The 23,693-nt window shown below is 33.5% G+C and overlaps 1 protein-coding gene across 2 annotated transcripts; it reads left to right on the top strand.

The window, feature by feature from the left end:
• The first annotated feature begins 200 nt into the window (after positions 1 to 200).
• On the top strand, positions 201 to 23,161 carry LOC100377024 (cilia- and flagella-associated protein 43-like). 2 transcript variants are annotated; one of them, XM_085504294.1, is made up of 35 exons: positions 201 to 366; positions 2,202 to 2,455; positions 3,283 to 3,379; positions 3,517 to 3,684; positions 4,102 to 4,253; positions 4,949 to 5,146; positions 5,376 to 5,482; positions 5,645 to 5,776; positions 6,083 to 6,199; positions 6,380 to 6,460; positions 6,594 to 6,846; positions 7,146 to 7,298; positions 7,826 to 8,013; positions 10,158 to 10,307; positions 10,800 to 10,930; positions 11,244 to 11,529; positions 11,874 to 11,951; positions 12,611 to 12,736; positions 13,133 to 13,237; positions 14,283 to 14,447; positions 14,720 to 14,884; positions 15,177 to 15,383; positions 16,073 to 16,243; positions 16,672 to 16,797; positions 17,068 to 17,187; positions 18,933 to 19,040; positions 19,426 to 19,601; positions 19,738 to 19,948; positions 20,137 to 20,249; positions 20,734 to 20,893; positions 21,198 to 21,271; positions 21,832 to 21,922; positions 22,074 to 22,154; positions 22,348 to 22,501; positions 22,655 to 23,161. In XM_085504294.1, the coding sequence occupies exons 1-35, from the start codon at positions 338 to 340 to the stop codon at positions 22,822 to 22,824; spliced, it is 5,097 nt and encodes a 1,698-aa protein (XP_085360420.1). In that variant the 5' UTR covers positions 201 to 337; the 3' UTR covers positions 22,825 to 23,161. The 2 variants fall into 2 exon arrangements, with proteins under 2 accessions (XP_085360420.1, XP_077865529.2); XM_078009403.2 differs by having other exon boundaries at positions 4,940 to 5,146.
• Positions 23,162 to 23,693: the final 532 nt, after the last annotated feature.

The following is a 23,693-nucleotide window of genomic DNA, read 5'->3' as shown; positions in this document are numbered from 1 at the left end:
TGAAACTTAGAATAATTTATATTACCAGCAATCAATAATTATTTAACCGAAATATTTCTATAGCATAAACAACAGGTGTAAATTAAATAAAATTTATATAACATTGCGCGTTTTACAATGTAAGAGGTCAAGGAAAGTTTATTGATAAAGTCTCGCGATAATCTCGTACAAAAACGTACTTCCTGTTACTTCAAATGAGCACGCGCAGAAGGTGACATCCATAGCAACAGGCGTAAATTTTGTCGGAAAGCTTCAGCTGTATGGATCTATTGACTTTTTCATCTAAGTTCTGGATCGCATGAACACATTTTGTTGAAAGCAGTCCCCCGTGAAAGCCATGGACACTATTGGTTCTCTTGATTTGGGGTAGGTGGCAAAATGTCAAGCATAACACCACGTAAAACCAATCATAACATTGGTAAACACAGATTGATCATTGAGCTCAAAGCTCCCTCTCACTTGCCACTCAGCCATAAGCATGCTATTGATTGCTTCTCCGTAATTAAGAAGTATATTCGGGCTTTTGCAAAACCCTTGTAGAACTTCATATGGTCTATTAGGATTTGTGTTTACAAATGAAAAGGATTTTAGATTTGTACACATATGTAATTGCACTGCAATGAATCGCGTCCAGCTGCAATAATTTGGTATTTGGGTTACCAGTATTTAATTGCATACATTTATTTACATTATGCCATTGGACGATGATTATATCTATAGTTGTATTTTTAATTTTTAATGTGTGTATATGTCTGTAACAATTAAAGCGCATGCCAACCTTGCAGCAATTAACAATTTTGAAATGAGATTCAACAATCAAATTACCTCAATTTATAACATTATGTGTTTCTAAACTGCTTGGAATGATATTTTAGTTAAATTGCAATTTTCACTTTAAACTCCCTATATCCTATTTGATTGAATGTCATAAAGTTGAATTTGAAATATATATCATGCATAATTTTTTTGTTTCCAAAATACCGTAAACACATTATTTTGAATCACACAAACGGAATGCCAGATATGGATTTGCTAAAATAATAATTGTTTCATGTTTGACGGTTAAAATAAGAAATGACAGAACATATTGACATCTACCCTAGGTGTACACAGCTGAAAACTAGTTTAACCATGAAAACAAGGAATTAATTAAAATTGAAAACTAGTAAATAAGTATTGCTTGTACATGTATCATAGTGTACTTGCCCTGAAGTTCATGGTTTAACCATTTGGCTGAAGAAAATAGCTTGACTGTCAAAATCTCCATTCTTCTGTTTTCGTCAGATTGCATGCACCTGTAGGTTACAGAACTTGCAATACAATATATTTATGGTATTGTCCTTGCTGTTTTATTAACACTATATTTTATTGGAAGCCCTTGACATATTTTTTTTTTATTTTTATTTATTTGTTGCTACTCTTTTAAATCAGGGGCTCACTTGTACAGGAGCTGCAAAATTAAAGATACATTTCTTAAAATAAGTACAAGAAATACTGTTATAGATCATGAAAAATAATCGATAACAAAATTAATATTAGTACAATAATAATAACATTACAATCTACTTATTAGTTTAAAAATGTTGTTCTAACATCCATTGAAGTATGAAGTAATATGTATCAAACACCAAATGCAAGTTGCAGCATTCAGAAGATATTCAAGTCAGAACTTTTATACCAATAGCCAGAAATTAATTTTTCACCATCTCATTGCAGCATTGAATCACAGACAACATTTTCTGACTAAAGAACTTGAAGATTTAATTTCAAAGTGAAGTAAATCTCATTAACTTAATATTGGTCTGCCATATATCAGTACATCAGAATCTTGATATTTTTTCTTCTTTTCAACCATTAGAATTTTAAAACCACATTGCTCAAAGATGCCTGGATAGAACACTGGGCATTCAACTTAATTTTAAAAACTTTATTGTGGCCAAGGACTTCGTACATGTAATAATACACAGAATTAATTTTTAATCTTTTATTCCACAGCACTTTTTCAATCATCACTCACTTTACATGTACATGTATATCTACAATCATCAACTAGTCTTTTTAATGCCTCTGTACTAATGAATGCATGTAGAATAAATGTGCATGTTTAAGTAATTCACTTTGTAATGATAATCCATATTTGTACATGTGCAAGCACAGTCAAACTTGAGTTCCAATTTTTGTTTTATTTTCTGAAATTTTAGGTGGGCCCAAGGATACAATGGTTCAAAGGCTGACTACATCAATCACAATACATTATGTTATGCATGTGGCAGTAATATCAAGTTCTACAATACAGAGGATAAGAAAGAGACGGTGCACCCTAGCCCCGGTGAAGGAATCAATACAATAGCAGTTAGTGGTTCTTACCATGTTGTGGCCATTGCAGAACAAGCCATCAATCCTAGAATATTCATACATATGCAGTCTGGATTTCTTCACAAGTCTATTTGTGAAAGTAAGTTACATTTTTTTCGTCAAAGTGTCATATTCACGAATATATATACCGGTAGCTTGCCAAGATACCTCACCTAATAAATGAAAACCACATTGGTTTCTTTTGAAATTACACGGGTGTAAGGCATTTATTTCTACCTACATTTGTAGATGTTTTGGCCTTGAAATTGGGTCCCCTCAAAAATCTTGTCCATTCATTAACTTACAGATGCACCTTTTAGGGGAACCTTGTTCAGCAGGGCCTGGTTGATTCCAGGATTGCCATTTGATAGAAAAATGGCTACACAGTTCTTGTGTGGAAAAATGCATTACTTGTGATTTGTATAGTTAATACTTGCACTTGCAATAAAACAGTTCAAACATGAAATAATTATTCCTGCTCATTTCATCATGTTATAAAAGAAATGATCCAGCAGTCCTATAATTTCAAATGATCAAGACTACATTCATAAAATAATTCATCAACATTTTAGAAAAAAAGAATGTGTTTGTGAAGGGGGGTTTGACATTTCATTTGGTTGATTGTATATACATAATATATGACATATCTGGAGACAAACCATATCTATTTATTATTCAGCAAACATGATTGACTGCTTTGTCAGAGTCAGTTTATATTGATATGTAAACATACCACTAGATTATGTATTTACATATGCATATTCTTACTGTTCAAAAAAATTGTAATGGTTGAATTTATCACTGCAACTATTTCTATGCAAATTAGAATTTTGTTTGAATATTTTTGTATTTTTAGTTTGCACATTGTACTATATTATGAGCCTGTTTTCTCCAATATTTTTTTGCATTCTTATGTGTTTTTTGCAGATGGTGCACAATTGGAATACGTTGCTTTGGCTTTCTCCTATTCTGGTCGATTTCTTGCAAGCTATTCCGGACTTCCTGAATTTAAATTAACAATATGGTATGCATTACATCATGTAATTTTCAAATCAATTTTATTCCACCTATACCTCCATGTATAAACAAGTGATTTTAATTCCTAACATGCTAATAAATGAAAAAAAATGACATGTATTGGTATTCTATATTTTTAAACAGGATGTGGGAAACAGGTGAGAAGCTTTGTAGCCAGGGTTTGAACGGTTTGAGCTGCAGCACCCTGTCATTCAACCCTATAGACTGGCATAAAGTTTGTGTAGCCGGGAATGAACAGCTCTCGTTCTGGAACATTGAACAGTGCAACAAGAAATTTTTACTAATACCAAGGTAAAGATATGTTTCTGTTTCTTTCTCATCAATTCTTGAAAAATTGATGTTGTGATTATTCATATATAGCAGTAGTTTCTACACTGCCCCTCTGTGTTTCTGTGAAATGCAGCTTCTACTCTTCTACACTGTCCCATCTATGTTTCTGTCATATGCACTTTCTACACTGCATCCCTCTGTGTTTCTGTCATATGTGGCTTCTACACTGCCCCCTCTGTAATAATTTCTGTCATATGCGGTTTCTACACTGCCCTCGCTGTGTTTCTGTCATAGGCAGTTTCTACACTCCCCATCTATGTTTCTGTCAGATGCAGTTTCTACACTGCCCGTGTGTTTTTCGATGATATGTTTTTTTTCTACACTAGACAGCACAAAATCACATACATTATATTCGTGCATGGTTTATTTCACTTTTAGTAAAGTGCTATTGCCAGCTGAAGATGGGACAGTTGATAACGCCCCGGACCGGATTACAAGTGGAGCTACAAACAGAGCTGCTCAGCAGGCGATTAAAATAGATTTGCCTACTAAAGCTGGTATTGTAGGAGAAATGGCTGAAACCTTTGAAGGTACTGTATAAAACAGCTTACTCAACTTAATAATATTGGAGGTTAATGATTTTAATATAATGATAAATAAATCTCAAAAAAAAAACATTGTATGTTCGCTCTCATATAACTTCACTAATTTGTCTTCAGTTGTACACTCATAAATTTATTTTGTATATTACACAATACTATTCACAGTATTTCATGGATTATTATAGTTTTGCGAAAAATGACATGTTTATTTTCCAGACATTTCACACTTGTTTTGTGGTCCCAATTTCTGTTACTGTTATTGTTATTTTATTTATTTTAACTATATGATTTTCTTTTTATTGCATTATTGTGCTGTTGTCATCCATTTATTTTTCATTGTGGTGAGTTCCCCTGATGGAATGCCAAACTGATTGTCATGGCCTTAGTGTGTTGCATGGGTGGTTTGGTTTGTTTGGTTTAAATCTAGTGTAATGTGTACTTGTCAGGATTTCTGTTACTAACAAAATGACATAAAAGCGTTCTTACTAACACTTGCATGTCTTGAAAGATATTTTTTTTATTTGAAATAAAAGGTGATATTATCTATATTGTACTGATTTTAAAATGTTTTTTTGCATGGGGGATTATTATGTGTGCAGTGTATTGGGACTGAAGGTGTTATAATTTGTTTTACTGACTAGCAATCACTGACTGTCATACCCCTTTATTTCCAGGTATCAAAGATGACTTGAAAATCAAAGTTGTTCCAGTTTCTCATTGTTGGACGGCCAAAGGGGAAGTCTATGTTGGCTGTGAAGGAGGACAGTTGTTGAGAGTCGACTCAGAGTCCCAGAAAGTTGATGTTTTATTCAGACCCAGTATACCATCTAAGATGGGAAGTGATGAACTGGATGGCAGACCTAGTACACCCATCACTGAAGGTACATTTCATCAACTGCTGGCAAGTCTGAATATCTCTAGAATCACAGTGAAGTGAATAGGCCAATGTGGTGAAAAACTCATAGACAGCACTGTGGCACTAACCAAGCTTCTTTTTAAATATACTGGTGTGCCTGATGTGATTGAACTTTTGGACATTGGAAGGAGCCTTAGGATATTCAATATGGCAATGAATCGTTTTGATTTGATGTTTCTGTGTTTCAATTGTAGATCCAGAAAGCACATCCACAGTTAGTCCAAGCTATAATAATGTTATGCGAGATGGTTCTTTAACATGCATGGCACTGCATAAAGATGGACTGTTTGTTGGTGGTGAGGTAATTTGTAATTTTCTCTGTTTTGGTGCAGCATTTGAAGACAAGCATTAGTGTAATTTGTTTGTTCATACTAATAGTAATGTTACTATGAATACCGGTATACAGAAATACAATGTGTGTGTTGTATAACAATGAACATTTAATACCTTCTCTTTCATCTAGGATGGAACACTGCGCTGTTTAAACATCGCCCGTAATGACATCAGTTTAGCAGATAGTTGGCCACTGGGATCACCAATAACGTCACTTTGTTTCTCGACTAATTACACTAAACTGGCCATTGGAAGCCCTAAGGTAAGTATCATGTCAGACATGTTTTAACACTCGTACAATGTATGTGTTCTTGCGAGAATGAAGCATGCCTGCTTATTCTCTTATCCTAGTCAATGGTATCAGTAATTGACAATGTATTGCCACTTGTGGTAGAATATACTGTGTCTACGGTATATGTAGCCACAAATTGTCATGATTGGGAAAGCCAACAGAAAGGTGTAATTGTTGTGTACATTGTACAAGACTTGTTTATAGGAGAAATATTAACCAACTACCCTGGTAGTTTGTGACACTTAACAAATTGTTTTTTTTTTTTTCATCTTACAGGGTTCTATTCATTTATATGACCCAAATAATCCTGGAGCTGCAGATTTATTGTTTGATCACCATCATGGTAATTTTGTTGGTGTTGACGTCTTGGCTCCTGGTAACCAGCATTGTGTTGTAAGTATCAACAGTAAATGCCATACTTCCAACATTGATTTGAAGGTACTGTATATAGTGTATATATATATGTACAGCAGATCGGTGTTCCATCAATAACCTTTGTACTTTGCTAAATTTTCTGGTGTTTAACACTTTTGTCAAAACATTGCAATAACGATACATTTTTTTTTTAACCAGACTGTTCGTGAAGATGGTGAGGTACAAGTGTGGTCCCTTGACAAACCAGAACTTGTCTCAAGCATTGCCATTGCAAAATCAGTGAGTAGTATATGTTCTGTATGTGGGATTTTAGAAATATATTTTATTTGTTCAACTGCTTGATGGCATACATGGCTTGATCGCGTTGTGATATTAATTATTGAAATATGAATTTTACATTTGTATCATGCAGGCGTCCAGTATCGCTTGCAGTCCATCATCCCGAACTGTTGCAATCGGTACGCTAACCGGTCATGTGTACTTTGTTGAGTTCAGCAACGTTGACAATCCACGCATTATAACACGTCTGCACATACATCATAACCCTGTATCTCATCTTGTTTATGAACAATACGGTCGGTATCTGCTGACTGGCTCTGATGATGGACACATATTCATTATTGACCCAAGACCATCCACTGATTTCAAGATTATGGGACATTTGCGTGAGTACAAGTAAATTTATATATGCAGACAGCCTGTGACTAGCAAAAAGTGGAAGATGATGTAAACGCATAACTTATTCACAGAGTTTTAATTTTGTCATTTTAACTAGTAATGTGAAACATGTGAAATTATTGTAGATCTTGTGTCATGGAAAAATTTGCGAATTTAAAAAAAAATTTTCCATATAGCTCTAGTGACAATGGACATCAGTGTGTAAGACATGTGTCACAATCTCATTTTCTACAATGTTACTATTATAGCCATGTGAATTGTATTCTCTTTATTTGTCTTTTTGTAGCTATTGAAGGGCAGGTTATGAGTATCTCTTGTAATACTCCTCAGAAGAACGGCCACACTAAAGTTGTTGTGACTGCCAATCCCTTCCAAGATGGCAAGATTAGTGCCGGGCACAAAATAATACAGTTTGATATTAAAAAAGATTTTATAAAAGGTGAGAGATGAGATGATTTCTTAGATAATTTACAAAAAAATTAATTAGCACTCACATCATGAGTTTCATCAAATTATACTGAAGGTTTCATCCCTGTTTTTGTAATTTGATTTCAATTGATGTTTTGATCTTGTTTTAATTGGTTTTGGTCTGGATTTGAGTACAATCTATGAAAGCAATTCAAAAACTTTTGTTGCACACTTTTCAATACTTTGAGGTTATTAAGAAGACAGTAAAGAGGTTGATGTGAGCGCGTACTGCCTGAGTGCATACTTTGAGGTATCCTCATCATAATAACCCTTTAATGTATTATATATCTTTTCCTCTCAAGGATACATCATGGGAATGTGGAAATCTAAAAAGTTTATAACAGATTTAGCGAACTTCTTTGTGTGTGGTCCGGTCAAACGCTGCGGGCTGCCTTGTTTATTTTTTATTATTAGAGAACGCTTATGCATGTAATTGTTCCATATTTAAAATTTGTATTTCCTAATATGGTAGGATTCTTTCTGTTTATATTCTGCTAGATTGCAATGATCAATACTACAACAGTCTCAAGCGTGACTTGAAAGACGAAGTGATCAACAGAATGAATCTGAACTTTGCTATTCCCTCGTACGGCGCTGCTGTGGCTCCTGGGGAAATCATCTACGCACTCTCTTACAATCATAAAAAACTATCAAAGATTCAGCTTCCAGATGAACCCCCAAAGAAGGTAAGTCATTGTGTATGCAAAGTCTGTTTGGTAGTACTAAAGGTTTGGTGGAATAACAGCCGTTGTGAAAATGATGTTTGTGAGAGTTCAGTCATCGTAGTCTACTAACAAAAATTAACCGCAAAGTCTTGACGTCATTAGAAAACTGCTTTGCTAGATGCTGCAATAACATGTATGAATTGCTTTGTCTTTATTTCAATAGTTATCACAAGTAGGCAGAATAATGTTCATATTCATATTTTACCTGTTTTTTAAGAATACTCATGAAGATGTTGAAGAAGTTTCCACTCCTAGATCCGCGAGAACAGCTAGATCAGAAAAGGCAGGGTTTTTGAGTTCAATAATCTGTAAATTGCATGTATTTTAAAAAAATGAAAAAAAAATGCATGTCTAAATTTAATTTTAATTTTAATTTAGATTTAAAGATAGTTAGCTAGTCTATTTAATTAAAGTGCATGACCATATTTTTGTTTCAGTCTTATTAGACATTTTTATTTCACACCACTTCTAAGTGGACTGCCCCAAGTAGGCACTTCACGACTTTGACAATGAATTCATTGATTTTTTGAGCTTCCAAATTGGTGGTAGTTTTTCTCAGAAATATGTAACTGGAGGTTATAAAGAGCAGCATGAGTATTTGATTGCCGGTATAAGATTTCTTGGGTGAAATTTGCATATTTGGTGGGAAATATTCACAGAGCACAGCCAAATATGCAAATTTCACAGTCTATAACAGTGTACACAAGTGTGTAATTTTAATAGGCTGTCGCACTGTGATGTCATACGTTTCCATATCAGCATATAACAGGATGTGAATGTCTGATAACAAATTTTGATTACCAATCCACAATAGCTCGTAATCTGCTGTGACAATGACTTCTTACATTGTCTGAAAGCTGTTTTATTAATAGGGATACATAAATGTATATTTAATATCAACAACACCATTATTTTCTCTTCCGATGTGAACGACCGTTTTTTTTTTCAACTAGTCACTGCACACAGGCATAAGCGCAAAATGTAAACAAATGCAACACCCTATTCAGTTAGATTTTTAAGCCTCTTAACAGTTTTAAGGCAATAATTTTCTAGTGCGAGATACCATGTATAAAGCTTCAGATGGGTTGATTCAGATTGAACATGTTACAATTATTTATAAAAACATCAGCTACATAACTAATGTCAACACACAAGTCTGTTGTTACAAGCATTATACATACAAATCTCTGTGTTGAGCAATCTTCACACATATGTTATGAAGGAAAAGTTATCTTGTTGTTGTTTTTTTAATTTTACAAAATACCAGTTAGATGATCTTCCCTACACTCTATGAAATTTGAAATTAAAATACTTAATAGATACAGCTGTATACATGTAGAATCATGTTGTCAATGTGTTGTGATGTCCTGATGAACCACATATTATATACCAGTACCACATATGTATTATATTGTAATTATTTCAGTTTTTTCTTCCTACACACCTTGCGTCACTTCATGTCATGAAATCCATCATGTTGGCAGTTAGCTGGAGTCACTTGAACACTTTATTTCATTTGTTCTTCTGCAGCAGAAAGATATCTTATCTTCAACACTGCCTCTAGATAATGTTTGTGGGGTAATGCTAAAAAAAACACACTACATAGTATAAGCATTGCACGTTGTGTTGATTTCACTAGTCATCTTGTTGATGTATGTTGCATGAATAAACTAAGCAATGATACCTCTTATAAAGTTCATGTTAATTTTTTTTAAATTTTGTTGACTGGTTGAATGAATTATTTACCTTTCTTAGTTTGGTGCCACTTCCCCCCTCTGCGTCCCTTGTGGTGAGTGAGATTATGAAAAAAATGAGGGGATAAAGAAGAATTTGATATTTACCTTTTTGCATCTGCCTGACCGTTTATTGTTTTTTACTTTGCTGTAAGGTCTATAGGCATAGTTTTCATATTTGTATGCATCTAACTCAAACCTAATCCTGCTTCTACTTACTACAATATACCCCGCCTGATTCAAGTTTGAAACCTTCTTATTCACCCGAGTGATCACACAGTCCTGGATTTTAGGCATGAACCAAGGAAATCTCTTCTTTATCTTCCTCCACATACTGATGGTAATTCCATACATTATGTTTACTTTTACCAGGAGAACAACAAGGCATCTTACTTACAACCTACAAATGAGTTTGCTGGTCATGAACTACCAGGGGGTAATGTATTACTGTCACCACACCAGGAATGGATTGCAACAAGTGCTCCAGATGGACGGCTACTTGTCAGAGCTATGGACGCATTGGTGAGCATGTTATAAATCAGATTTTTCTCTTAATAAAGATTTGAAGTTATTTTTTGCATTCTTAATGGTTCATAATGAGTCACATTTATTCTGAATAAAAAAGAAACCTTTTATACTACAAACCTCTTTAATTTTGCGAATTTTGCAAATCCGTAAAAATTGCACAAGTTTTTAGCTGTGAAATTTTCTCTCAAATGCCATCAAATCAGGACAATTCCTACCAGCAGGAAGTAAGCAGTTTTGAATACATTATTTATAATATTCAATTTCTGAAGTACTGTCTCATTTTTTCCCCCCAGCATTTGTTGATTAAATTCATCAAACAATTTCTTAGACCTGGATTTTAATGAATATTTGAAAATATTTTATGGGGAAATTACTGAATTTGCCAGCCACAAATCATGTAGAGCAAAATACTATTTAATTTGGGATCTTTATATAGTACTGCGCTTTTTTTAGTTCAGTAAAATAATATTGTTGTCTGAAAAACAGGATTGTACAGTGAATGTGGTGTCTCATAGTTATCGTACTGGTGGTGTGAAGTGTACCGTATTCTCATCAGACTCAATGTACATGATGACGTGTGGCGTTGGAGATGGAACCCTCAACTGCTATGCCTGGAAGTGAGTACAATTATAGATTTAATAGCATATTTTTGGTATAAGTCCAAACATTACAGAGGCATAGCTATGCCGAAATCTCAGGTATCTGTTAACCTTTTAATGTGTGTATGCCTTACTACTAGTATATTGGTTATAGAGAGTGTATCGATCTATTCAAACCAGCAGTTTGGAAAGCTGTATGTTGACAGCACTATTTGCTATATACAGTAATGCATGGAATGGCAACAAGGTCTCTCGCAGATATAAGCAAGCCTACCATGGTTTCTCTATTTGTTTACATAGTACTGATCACAAGTTAAACATTTTGCTATAGTCTCTCTGCTTCTGGGAAAAACAAGGCTTCTTCAGCTATAGAAACATTCCGGACTGTGAACGCCGCCTTGACTGGGATAAGAAAGAAAGAAGATGATGTCTCTGCCAACATGTTGGAATGGTTCCCAAGCGCATCCCAACCTGAATCAAGAGCGCCCTCAGTGGTAGAGAAAGAGACTCAAGAAAAGTCAGAAAAGAAGAAAGCAATGGAAAGCGATGAAATTTATACAACTCCTACTCCAACACCGGGAGATGACCCAACATGGTTGGAATTACAGGAAATCGAGGTATTTCAGATCAAGAATATTTCTCCCATCAATATTTATAAAAAATCGCTGTAAACCACTTTTATTTTAGCAAGAAACAGATTTTCAGAAATCAAGAAATTGTGTACCAGTGAATGTTTCATTGGGATCTTTAATACTATGAGTCTCAGTGACTATCATTAACTTTTGTCTGCCCACAAATGTCATCGCATTATAACATGAAAAACAAAACAGTTTATTGAAACAAACACTAGTACACATTCTGTGATATTATAAAATGACCAATATTGTGAGCATCTTGAATTGCTTTGTATTTTATTTGATAATCTTAACGACTGAAATGAATCTCTTACTTGGCTGCGTAGGCATTGAAAGAAGAAGACAAGCAGTACTCAAATGAGAAACGACTGCTGAGAACTGAAGTCAGAGATCTCAGAAGAACTGTAAGTGATTTGATGTAATTTATTCATACATGTACCACATAATTGTATTTTTATTACCTTGTCTTTATCATCATAGATAAAGGCAAAAGTACTGGTATATGAGGGACAAAATATACTCATAGTTACAAAAACAGTATCTAGTTTCTTTCAAACTTGAATTTTTTATTAACTAATTTGGGATCTTGGCCAAGTTTGATTTTGGTGTGAGTTGCTGTATGTACATATTTCAAGATATTTGTGAAATTTAACTCAAAATTGTCATCTTTTTGTGGTTACAACAACTCTAACAACTTTTATCTAATGTTGGGGAATTTCTATAACCCATATGTGAGGAAATCAAAATAAAACAAAAAAGAGAAACTGAATTATTTGACTAATTTTTAATAATTTTGATTACATTTATTTTGACTTACTACATTTATTTTACTACAGTTTTATTATTAGAGGATGTAGGGAAGATCCCACAGAGTATTGTCAAAAAATTAGGAGACCAGTTAGTTATCATTATCTAGAGGTGTTTGGAATTTATGGCATCTTGATTTTAACTTGCAGATCAGTTATCATTTTGGATTCTCCTGGCAGAGAGAACGTTCAGATTGTTTACTATAAACTTGCTGTGTATTTAGTCTGCCATGGTTTATATTTATGTGTAATTTCAGATTCAAAGCATGATGAAAGAAAACGAAGTGCTGCCAGACACAGAACAGTTAGCACACCACGAATTCAACCTTGATGTTGAAGAACAACAAAGACTACAAGCTGAAGGTGATGCAGAAGTTGAACAGGTCAGTACAACTTCTGTTATAAAAATCATTGGGGGCTATTATGGATTTTGTGTTTCAATGGCTAGATTTCCTGTTCTTGATGTGCGAGCCCCTATGCCAAGTGGTATGAAACATACCCTTAAGAATCCATAACTTTTGCACGAGTATGATATCATGATAGCTAGCCTCCTTAATTGTACAGCTGTTGGCATGATATCTGTAGTTTCCAAGCCTTAGTTGTAGATCGGATTGGAATTTACAAACAAATGTCATCCATTGACATGTTTCAGTAATTGCCTGTCTGATTTTTGATAAGCCTTGATAAGTAGCATCCTATCACCTTCTGCCCTTCTATCTAATACTTGTAAAATACTCTACTGTTTGAATTAAAGTGGATGTTACTTTATTGTGTATTAGATTCATGAAGATATTGAATTTGAGAACTTGGCTAAGATCTACTTAAGAGATGTCATCAAGCAGACTTGCTGGGATTCCATGGCTGTGAAAGGAAGAAGTCTCAAGGTATAATTGGCGAATATGTTTTTGTTTTGTTTTTCTCTGAAATTAGACTTTGCATTGCACTTGGGAGAGGAGGATAATGTCATTTTCAATGTGTTAATGTGACAAAAACTTGAACCACTGACTTGATTAATATTTGGTGCCAGTGTTCCACCTAAGCAAATGTTATATTGTGATTTCCTTCAAAAAATGCTGGTAATGGCAAGAAATGTTTCTTAGAGTGCTTAATTTCATCAAGAAATCTGGTCACTTGACTGAGAAAATTTCTATTAAAAAAAAAGTTTAGAGTGAACACTGTTTGGTACACATGGATAAGATGACCGTCAGACTTGATAGTACTAATCGGTGTATATTATTTGAACCTTTCCCAGTCATAAGCCCCTTTCTTCGTACAAGCCCACATCTTTTTTTTTTACTATTAAGGAATTCAGGGCATTCCTGGGTATATATGTTTTTTTTTTACCAAGCATCCAAAATAGGATTAATTTTAAAAAAGTTGTTTAATATGCCTGAAAAAAGTGTGTTTCTTTGCATGAAAACCTCTTTTTGGAGTGTGTAGTCACTCTGAAAAGACTTGTTTGATGTATGCTTTTACAGGAAAAACTCACATAATATTTGCTCACAATGGAGCCAATGCTGCAATCTTTGGGCAATTAGGACCATGTAGTTTCCAAAATGCCACAAATTGTGACCGTTACTTCATGAAACTTGGGCATTCGAAATTGTTTTACTTACAAATAAGCACAGTGTCCATTGAGACTATCATGAATCTGGGTGTATATTTTGTTCAGGACCAATTTTATTATCGATAATAGAAAGAAATGATATCATAATATATCCAAATGTCAGTAGTAGCAGAAGATTAGCACCATTAAAAATGAATCCAATGAATATGATCGATCCATTGTAGTGTTATGCAAAATATGTCGCAGCATGGGGAGAACACTAATGTATGTATTGTAATAAATCATATCATAATTATCTCTTTTCTCCACCAGAAATCCATAATCAATGTGCTACATGTTAAAAGTTTTGTTTTTACTTGCAGGGATTCCGTAACTTTGTTGAAGTGACTAACTATCCCATGAGAGGAAGAACCAAAGAAGAAATTGGGATGTTAGGTTATGTTTCTCAGCAAAGACAAATAGAAATTGCTGAATCAGAGGCTAGAAAAGAGATTATTGAATTACCTATCAAACCAGGCACTGCTGGGGTATGTCATGACTTGTATTTTTATTATCAGTATATAAGATACTCAACTTTATTAAGTAAAAGATTCATGTACTGTCAAATATGCTGTTATAAAGTGACACAAGGAAAATCAAGACAATTAAGGGAACTTCAGAAACCTTGACAATTATAAAAGCATTTCCAGTGTTAACGGTGTTAATGTCGTACTGTGAAAATGGGCACATAGCTTTTATTGTTTTGTGTGAACAAAATGTAATGTAGGGTTGTGAGTTTTCTTCTTGTGTTTGTTGCCAGGGCGATGAAGTAGAAGATGAAGACTCAGAGGAAGGTGATGGAAAAGAACATCCATCCACTACTGGCAGTCTTGGTGCTATGTACGGCGGAGGCAATCCGCTATTCTATAGTCAGTTTGAATTACATACTAAACAACAGAAACAGAATCAAATTGTATTACTCAAGGTAAATATAATTCTGATTGTCTTAATTAAAACATGTGCAATAATAAACCTCAGATTGATAACAATGTACATGACAAGAAGAAACAATGAATTTGTTTTGATCTTATAGTCACTGTTTATTTCACATATCTTATCTCCTACTATAGGAAGACTTACTTGTTTATGTACATGCACAGTGAAAAAGAACTTGTTATTAACTGGAATATTGCTTCAATAGGCATCCTAATTTATCATTCTATAACCCTCTTCTCTTTCTCTCTCTCTCTCCCTCCCTTTCTTCCTCCCTCCTGCAGGATGCTATTTACCGAATCAAAACCAACTTCAACAAAGATTTTGATGAGGTGTACAAAATGAAAGACATGGAGATTGCACGAATCAAGCAGAAAAATGTGAGAATCCGCAAAGTACTGGAAGATCTGAACAGTAAAGAGGAAGTCTGGCAGCCTGAATGGACCATTGAGGAGAAGCCAGAGAGACTGCTGACTGTGGATGACTCTGAAGTAAGTCTCTCACAACATTACATTATACTGCTATCAAGGCCAAATGTACAGATACTTAGGTTGTGAAAATGAAAATGTGTTTTTGTATTCAGCACATTGGTCTTCACAAAGTTAAAATGCATACAGTCGTCAAAGTTGAAATATAAGTCACCTGTTGATTGCTATTCAACTTTCACAACTTTCCATACATTACTACATAATAGTAAATTATAATCAAATTAATTATTATTTTTATCTGTCTCATTTCTCAGAATTGTTTTGAGTATTAGTAGAAAGCAAGAAATAATACTAATTTTTCATATATATCTCAGTTCAGTATATTCAGTAAATCTTGAAAAATTTACTATAAACTGACAGAGTAAGCATAGTATGTTCATCTAAGACAAGCGTCATTACAAAACAACTTTTCTTTGAAAGAATGAACATGTGGTCAGCAATGTTCTAGAATCTTAAATTAAGTTTTTAAAAAAATTGAATGAATTTTATTAATATGGCAATTTGCAGAGAGAGGATATTTTCTAGTTACAGCTTCATTAAAACGTAACCAGGTTTTACTTATCATTCAATGAAAACACATATTGTGCAATAGATGGGTTTTTGTGTGTGTGTGTGTGTGTTCCCTTTAAATTGACACACAACCAGTAGTATGATACAGGGGTTATCAGGTTTGTCTAAAAAATGCCTTTCAGGTGAAAGTAGAGAAATACATTTCACCCGAACAAAGAAGTAAATTGGAAGAGGAGGAAAGGAAAGAAGAGGAGAGACTCCTACGAGAGAAAGGTGACAATGCACGTGAGCGTGCCTTGGATATGATGATGGGTGGTGTGTTAGAGGTAAAAAAAGAAGACGAACTTAAGAAGGTGAGTAGTTCCAACTCCACAAAATGTGTATAAATGCTATTGTGCTATTAAGGATTACATCAACTCAATTCCTAACTTCAGGAATATACTGTAAAGTCTTATAAATTAGCTAAATGCCATTTTACCGAATTTTGCATGAATTAACAGTATTTTAATTTAGCTAAAATGCCAACAATCTCATTGGAAGAATATACTTTCTTTTAAATTCGCTACATCAATAATATACCAGCTAATAAAACAATGTGGCAGTAATGAATTGACAATTATCAAAACTCTGACAGCTCCCAAGTTATCTACTATAGAAAGAGAAATATTTACTGAGTTTTAATTTAGCACTGTTGGTGAAATAGGCAAAATTAATACCCAGCTAATTATTAAACCCTATATAATAGATGTATTATCTTGATTATCACTATTTTTTTTTTTAGGACATTCCAGTGCCTGCTTTTATGAGTAAAGCAGCTGAGGAGTGGTCTGAAGAAGAAAAGAAACAAGCAGCAGAGTATGAGAAGAAAGTAAAAGAACTGAATGAAGAGAGAGAGAAGTATCGCAAGGTAATATTTGGTAGTGGCAAAAGCAAATCTAGGTTTCAAGGTCACGTGATATTTTTGTTTCAGTACTTCATCAAATCTGCCACTTAGTTCATTCGTTGCTTGTCATGTTATAATCATGAAAATAGAAAATAGAAAATGTTTAATAAGTTGGTGTGCATTCACTTTGAACAAACCTACAAGTTGCTGATTAATCATCACACTCCAGCATGACGAAATGCTACAACATTTGCATTATGCTATTGTTCCAACATTTATTGTTTTGTTATTCAGACCCTGGATGCAGAGTTGAAGAAGATTCAGACCACCCTGGCTGACACTACAGCTAATTTTGATGATAAATTAACTGACTTGTTTCATAAGAAGATTAAGACTGAAATGGTTATCAATCAGGTAGGTAACAGTGTTAATGTAAATGGAGTATATGTACATTTGTATATCTTCATTAGGTATTTAAAAATAAATATTATCAAACAGTTTTTCTGTTCTTCTCACAGTGGCTTCCATACAGCGTGAAGCTTCACCAAGCTTTATATTTTATCAATGTCAAATAAACAAATACTTGAACACATTGTAAACTAAATCTGTAAGATGTGGGTCAAACTTCAATTATCCTGGGACTAACTTAAAATCATTGATAATTAGTCCCTGTTCAGACGCAGTCCGAAAATGGGGACTAATGTTTTGACCTCCGTGTGTCTGACTTGTTTTGACTGATGATATTCAAATTTTTAATTTTCGTTATACATTATGTCATAGATAAACAGATATTCATGTATTGGTTTGACGATCCTATTCAAAATACCCGAATGGTGGTCATTTTTGTGCTAAAAAATTCTCATATATCAAGCATTTCTGGTATTTATGGATGGATTTCGTTCAAACTTGGTGCATACATTAGACGGGTTCCTGATGCACGTCATTTTATTTTTCAGATTGGATTCAAAATGGCTGACTGACGGCCATTTTGCTTTAATGATTTGGGTTCTAGAGCCATATCTCTTAAATGCTTTGACTGATTATATTCAAATTTTATATATTCATTATACATCATGTTATATATATATACATGTATTCAAAATGGCTGATTTTGAATGCTGTTCCAGAGCAATATCTCTCAATATGGACAAGTACTTGTTTGACGATCAGATACAAATGTCAATCATTTTAATGTTAATAATCATATTCCTGACATGTTTATATTCCAGCTATATTACTAAAAACAAAACTATATATCTTAAATTTGATAACTAACAAGGACTGTGTCATGCGAAGCTTGTTTGATCAATTGATCCTATAACATTAAAATGAATTACTAGTTGAGACCATGAAAATAGCTTTCTATCAGACTATACAACAATAGAGATGATTTTAATTTTACTATATTTTCCACAACTTTGCAGCAATATCTCATCTCATCTTATATGCCAGAATCTGTAGTACATATGCAGACATTGTCTTCATTTGTCAAAACTATTCAACCAAGAGCCTTAACTGGCCTTAACATTTCAAAAGGTTTTTGACAGATACAATGAGCTTGTGGTTGAATACAATAACAGATGATCTCAGATAGCATCAATATCACTTTTCTGATGTAGAACTCGGTTTCAAGCAGAAACCATTTCATTGTGACTGAGAAAGATATATGGTCTGTTCCACAACTAGAGCAGAATGTGCTCACTTTTTTTGAAACACTTGAATTTATTTCATGTACTAGTATACCATGAGGTCCATGTATCTTTCTCTTACTGATTTGACTATGAGGGGGGGGGGGGTGTATGTAGTATAGTCACTTGTTTTGCTTGGCTCTTGTGGATTGTTTTTTCAATTTTTGTCAGTCATTTGTTTTGTGTTCTTCAAATTTATTTATACATTTATTATATATTTATTTTGTATACAGTTGGGTATATTAGTCCCACTCTTGTATCAATGTTTGATTATGATAGAAAATCTTGATGGAAAAGTATTGTATGTGGAATTGGACATAAAGTGAACAGTTAATTAATTCGGTGTTGGCAGGAACAAACATTACTAATCAGACTTCTTCCACCTCCCCACAGTGAAGCAACTAAATTCACATATGTATGTTGTAGCTATAATCTATACCTGTATTTGTATTCTAATATTTTCACAAACAGGAAGAGCTGAAGATCGTCCGTTTGCAGTACTCATTGCTACAAGAAGAAGAACTACAAACTAAAGAGTTTGAATTGAACAGGAGATTAAAATCCAGACAGAGCAAGAAGGTAGATTTCTTATTTTCTAACTTTATAGTAAATACAATGTACCTGTAGGTGGTTGACATTCAAATCTTCAGCAATTCAGCTCTTAAACAATCTTTACTTCTGTAAAGTAACTAACATTTGAAAGTTCATTTTTGAAAATTATCTTTTCTGTAAACTTCATCTTGGAGACTACTGTGAATATCAATAAGATTTCTTATGTGAATCACAGGTCACTATTGTGGACTGAATAAATAACACTCAAAATCATCGGCACTTAAAATTCCCAATTGAAAATTGATGTGTGTTTAATATATTGTCCTCTCTAGACTAATTTAAATAATCTCATCAATATAGTAAAGGCTATATTTTTTTATTTCAATTTCAATATTATTTTGTCTATCTACAGAACTCTACCGGTACTTCTGTTCATACTGCAAAGAAAGAATCTGACAGCTTCCGTGATACTTATGATATATTAGTTGCTGAAGACAAAGTGTTAGATAAAGCTTTCCGTCGAGAGTTTTACGATACACCGGCTCAGATTGTGGATCAGTTGTACAAACTATTCAGAAGAAGACCCAGGTATGCTTAAGACTGTATCTTTATTTCTTAGAAATCAGGGAATAATGCCATAATATTCAGAACATTTACCATATTTGCATTTTGATGAGCGCGTCATATGGTTGTCTATAATTTATTTTCCGTAACACTCTCACAGAGGTCGAAGGGGAGCTGAACCATCCATGGACGTATTAGTATCTGGGAGTCCCTATGGTGATCGTCCAGTCTCCCCACAGCAACAACTCCTAAATATATTAAAAGGTTTAGAGGATTTAGATGATGAGTCACATATGCCAGAGGGCGTGGAATATTCAGCATGGCAAAAGATGACTCTTGCTCGAAGGAGTAAAGTTGAAAGTGAGCAGAACGTGAGTATTACCTATTTCATGTGCAACTATAGATCTAATTAAAAGATTTGTTTTTCCCAGGGGAGGGTGTTCTAGTTTTCTATCCTTAGAATGTGCCTTTTGAATTTTAAAGTATTTGTTCATGTACTTGGTTAAAACTAATGAAGCTTTTTCATTCCTGCCATTCAAATGATATGTTTCTGTTGCAGGTGAAACAAAAAGCATTGATTTCTGCTGATTTGAGTGCGTTTTTACAAAAAAGACAAGAAGAAGATGAAAATTTGAAAGCTGAAATAGATGAGTTGTTAGAAGCCCAACTTCGGTAAGAGTTATATCACTCATTATAATGATCACAATTATTAACTGCAACTGACTGGTTATATGAAGAATTGTCTCCCTGATATGACCTGGCTGCATGTTTGTTTATGTACCATATATAAATTATGTTACCTGTGATTACAGTGGACATGATCTTGTCACGAAAGTAAAATATTGTTGTGGTTTTCAGCATTCGTGTAGAAAGTATTGTTCTGATTTTTGCAGGAATTGAGTTTGCAAAACATATCCATACTTAGACTTTCAATATTTTGTATTTCAATATTTAAATTCGCTCCAAATTTGGCAGACAGTGCGGTGTGTTTGTGTGGTTCATACAACATTCAGAAAGCATTGCTATTATTTCCATATACATATAGGAGTATTTTGTGATTTGTTCTATTCAACATGATCAGCTCTCCACCAATCTGCTTGGTGACAAATTGTTTCACTTTCCCCTTGTTAATGCTAATAGTCACCTTGAATTTTAGCGTGCAAGATGAAAAGCTGCGTTTTATGTGTAATCTGGAAATACAGTTTCTACTGAAGCAAGGTCAGATTGAAGTTTTTCCCGGTCCGTTTATATATGATCATTCAGATAGTATATTGATTCATCGCGGTGTTGTTGAAGACCTCAATGCTACAATCCGGGTAAGTAGCAGTACTGACTTGTACATCTGTCAACTTAATTAAAAACTAAATTACTTTAAATTATTTTTAAAAACACTTTATTCAAATTGATTGATTTATCTGGATGAGTATATGTGTTATCTCTATGAACAGAAAAATGAGTGAAAAGTTATTTCTCATATTGACATCCCTTTAATGTGGACAGGACCCTGTTTACATAGTTTAATGTTTATGGTACAACTAAAAAAATAGTTGCTGATCAGATGGCATTTCTGTGATATGTTTGTTTTTTGTTGATATACTATTTGTTATTATGCTTCTCCAGCAATTAGGTGAACAGAAAATTGCAGCTATGACTGAAAGTAAAGATTTCAGAAAAGGAATCCATGTATTGGAATGGTAAGCATCGTAATTATATCATTCCATTGATTAGATGGTTTAATTTAAGTGAGACCTAGTGGGAAAATTACAAATTTTTATGTTTTTAACCACACTTTTGCCTCAATTTGTCCTACAATAGTATGTAGTCCAGGAAGCATTTTTTTGGACAATGTACAACCCTCATTAGTTTTTGATTGAAATCTGTGCATACTAATTACCTAATTTGCATAGTAATATAGTTAATTTTAGCCTTTCCATCTTCAGAACCAGTCATCACATTTCAATGAAACTTGGTAATGCTCTTGGACAGTGCACAGACCTGATGAGTTTTGGGTGGAAATATGTGCATATTATTTACTAATTTGCATAATAATTGGCCAATTTATAGTTGTTCCAAGAATGTTTCCTGTACCATTCATCAAATTTAGATAAATAATCCATTGACCTGATTAATTCAGGGTTGAAATCCATGCATAATATATTCTTTATTTGTAGTCCAGGCCTACAATACAATACATTAGCAAACAGGATTTCTTTCAATTTAAAATGCAATTGTCTTGTTCATGTATTTTTTTCAGGGAACATAAGAAAAACTTGATGCAAATAGAAGATTTAATGAACAAAGCCAGAGACATTCAGATGTTGAAAGTTACAAGGCAACTTCAAGCCGTAAGTGTCTTTGCGTAATATTGTCAAAATGTAATGGTAGTTATATACCGGTACTACCTATATTTGTTATATTTGGTTTTAATGCATGAAATACATTAGTGTATATATTATTATATTATATCATATTCTATGATGTTGGATTATTTTACAGTATTTGAATGATTCAAATCATGAATCAAAGATTCAACAAGAAATTGGTAAATTGGAAGAGACATTAGACTTGCAGGATAGGGTAAGTCTGCTCCTTTTTAATGCTACTCCAGAAATCTGTATTTATTTGCATATAAATGTATATTCATGCCTTGAATGGTTTCTACTTCTACTGAAATCTATAAAAAACAAACTTGGGATGTTGAAATGATTTTTGCAAATATGTGATACAATGAGTTTTATCCCTCCTTCTATACTCTCTTATTTTTTACCAGCATCATGAAAAGAATGTGAGAGAACGTAAAGACATCCTCTCACAAATTCGTAAAATTATTAGAAGGAAGGAGAAGGAAAATGGAAAATTATTGAGAGAACTGCAGGAGCTGAATGTTTCTGTAACAGAAAGAAAGCACATCAATTCTGTCAATGGTGAGTATGGTGGTTGGATAGCATATGAAACATATGGGTGCAAATTGCCAGTCATTATTTCTCTGGTGAAAATGGAAACATAATGAACATACTGCAGAAACTTGTGTATACCTTTTTCATACTGACATTCGCTTGTCTTTCCTAACACCGCAGCTGACAAACACGCCGATTCCGGAGCTGAGAAGAGAATGCATGACATAGTGCAGAGGCGTAAACTAGTAGACCTAGCCAAGGCACAAGCTCAGGAAGTGGCCGTACTGAGAGCAGAAGTGGAACGATTACGTATGAGAACCTTCCCAGCCTTGGTGCAAGTTGAACATTAGAAAATAGTAACTTAGATCCCCTGATTGTGTGAATGTGAGAATCTTTTCTATGATGTCTATCCAATATTTACATACTAATTCACTAAGTCCTGATAATTATACAAAACCAGGTGCAGTGTTGTCTATATAGCCACATTATATACTTTGTACTACCCTATCCGTCCTCTAAATCTCAGTACAAATAGCTATACTGTTATCAACAATTAGTTATTACTTTTGTGTATATAAAATTCCAGCAAATTGCTTTAACATGCTTGTTTTTAAAATGGTTTATTCCTGAATACTGTCTTTGAATGATTTGTATTGTAATATATTAATAAAACAATTTGCATTATAATATTTTGTTTGTTTGTGTCTACTTTTGTAACAAACAAAAATATATATATATATATATATATATATATATATATATATATATATATATATATATATATATATATATATATATATATATATATATATATATATATATATATATATATATATATATATATATAAATATATAAATATATATATATATATATATATATATATATATATATATATATATATATACCCCCTGTATAAGTGTGGGTATGTAAATCTATATAAACCAACATTCCCAATTGACATTACTACATCTGTGAATCTTAAGAGAAAGTTACAAACAACAAAAAACGATCTACAAGAACAAACTAAACAACTGACAACTACACTACACTACACAGTCAAATCAGTGAGAGAAATCATGCTTATGTATCCAGTACTGGGGTACATGTTAATGTGTTTATTTTCCAAGACGTCTGATTGCAATATTTTTCTGTGGCAATGTGACATTGGTACATTCACAATAGCATAACAATGTAATAGGAAAGATATGAACCTTGAGT

Source organism: Saccoglossus kowalevskii, chromosome 10 (genome assembly GCF_978046115.1).
Source record: "Saccoglossus kowalevskii chromosome 10, keSacKowa6.1, whole genome shotgun sequence".
In the NCBI taxonomy this organism is placed as follows: Eukaryota; Metazoa; Hemichordata; class Enteropneusta; family Harrimaniidae; genus Saccoglossus; species Saccoglossus kowalevskii.
The sequence above is the reverse complement of the archived record's forward strand: the minus strand, read 5'-3'. Positions and strand labels throughout refer to the sequence as shown.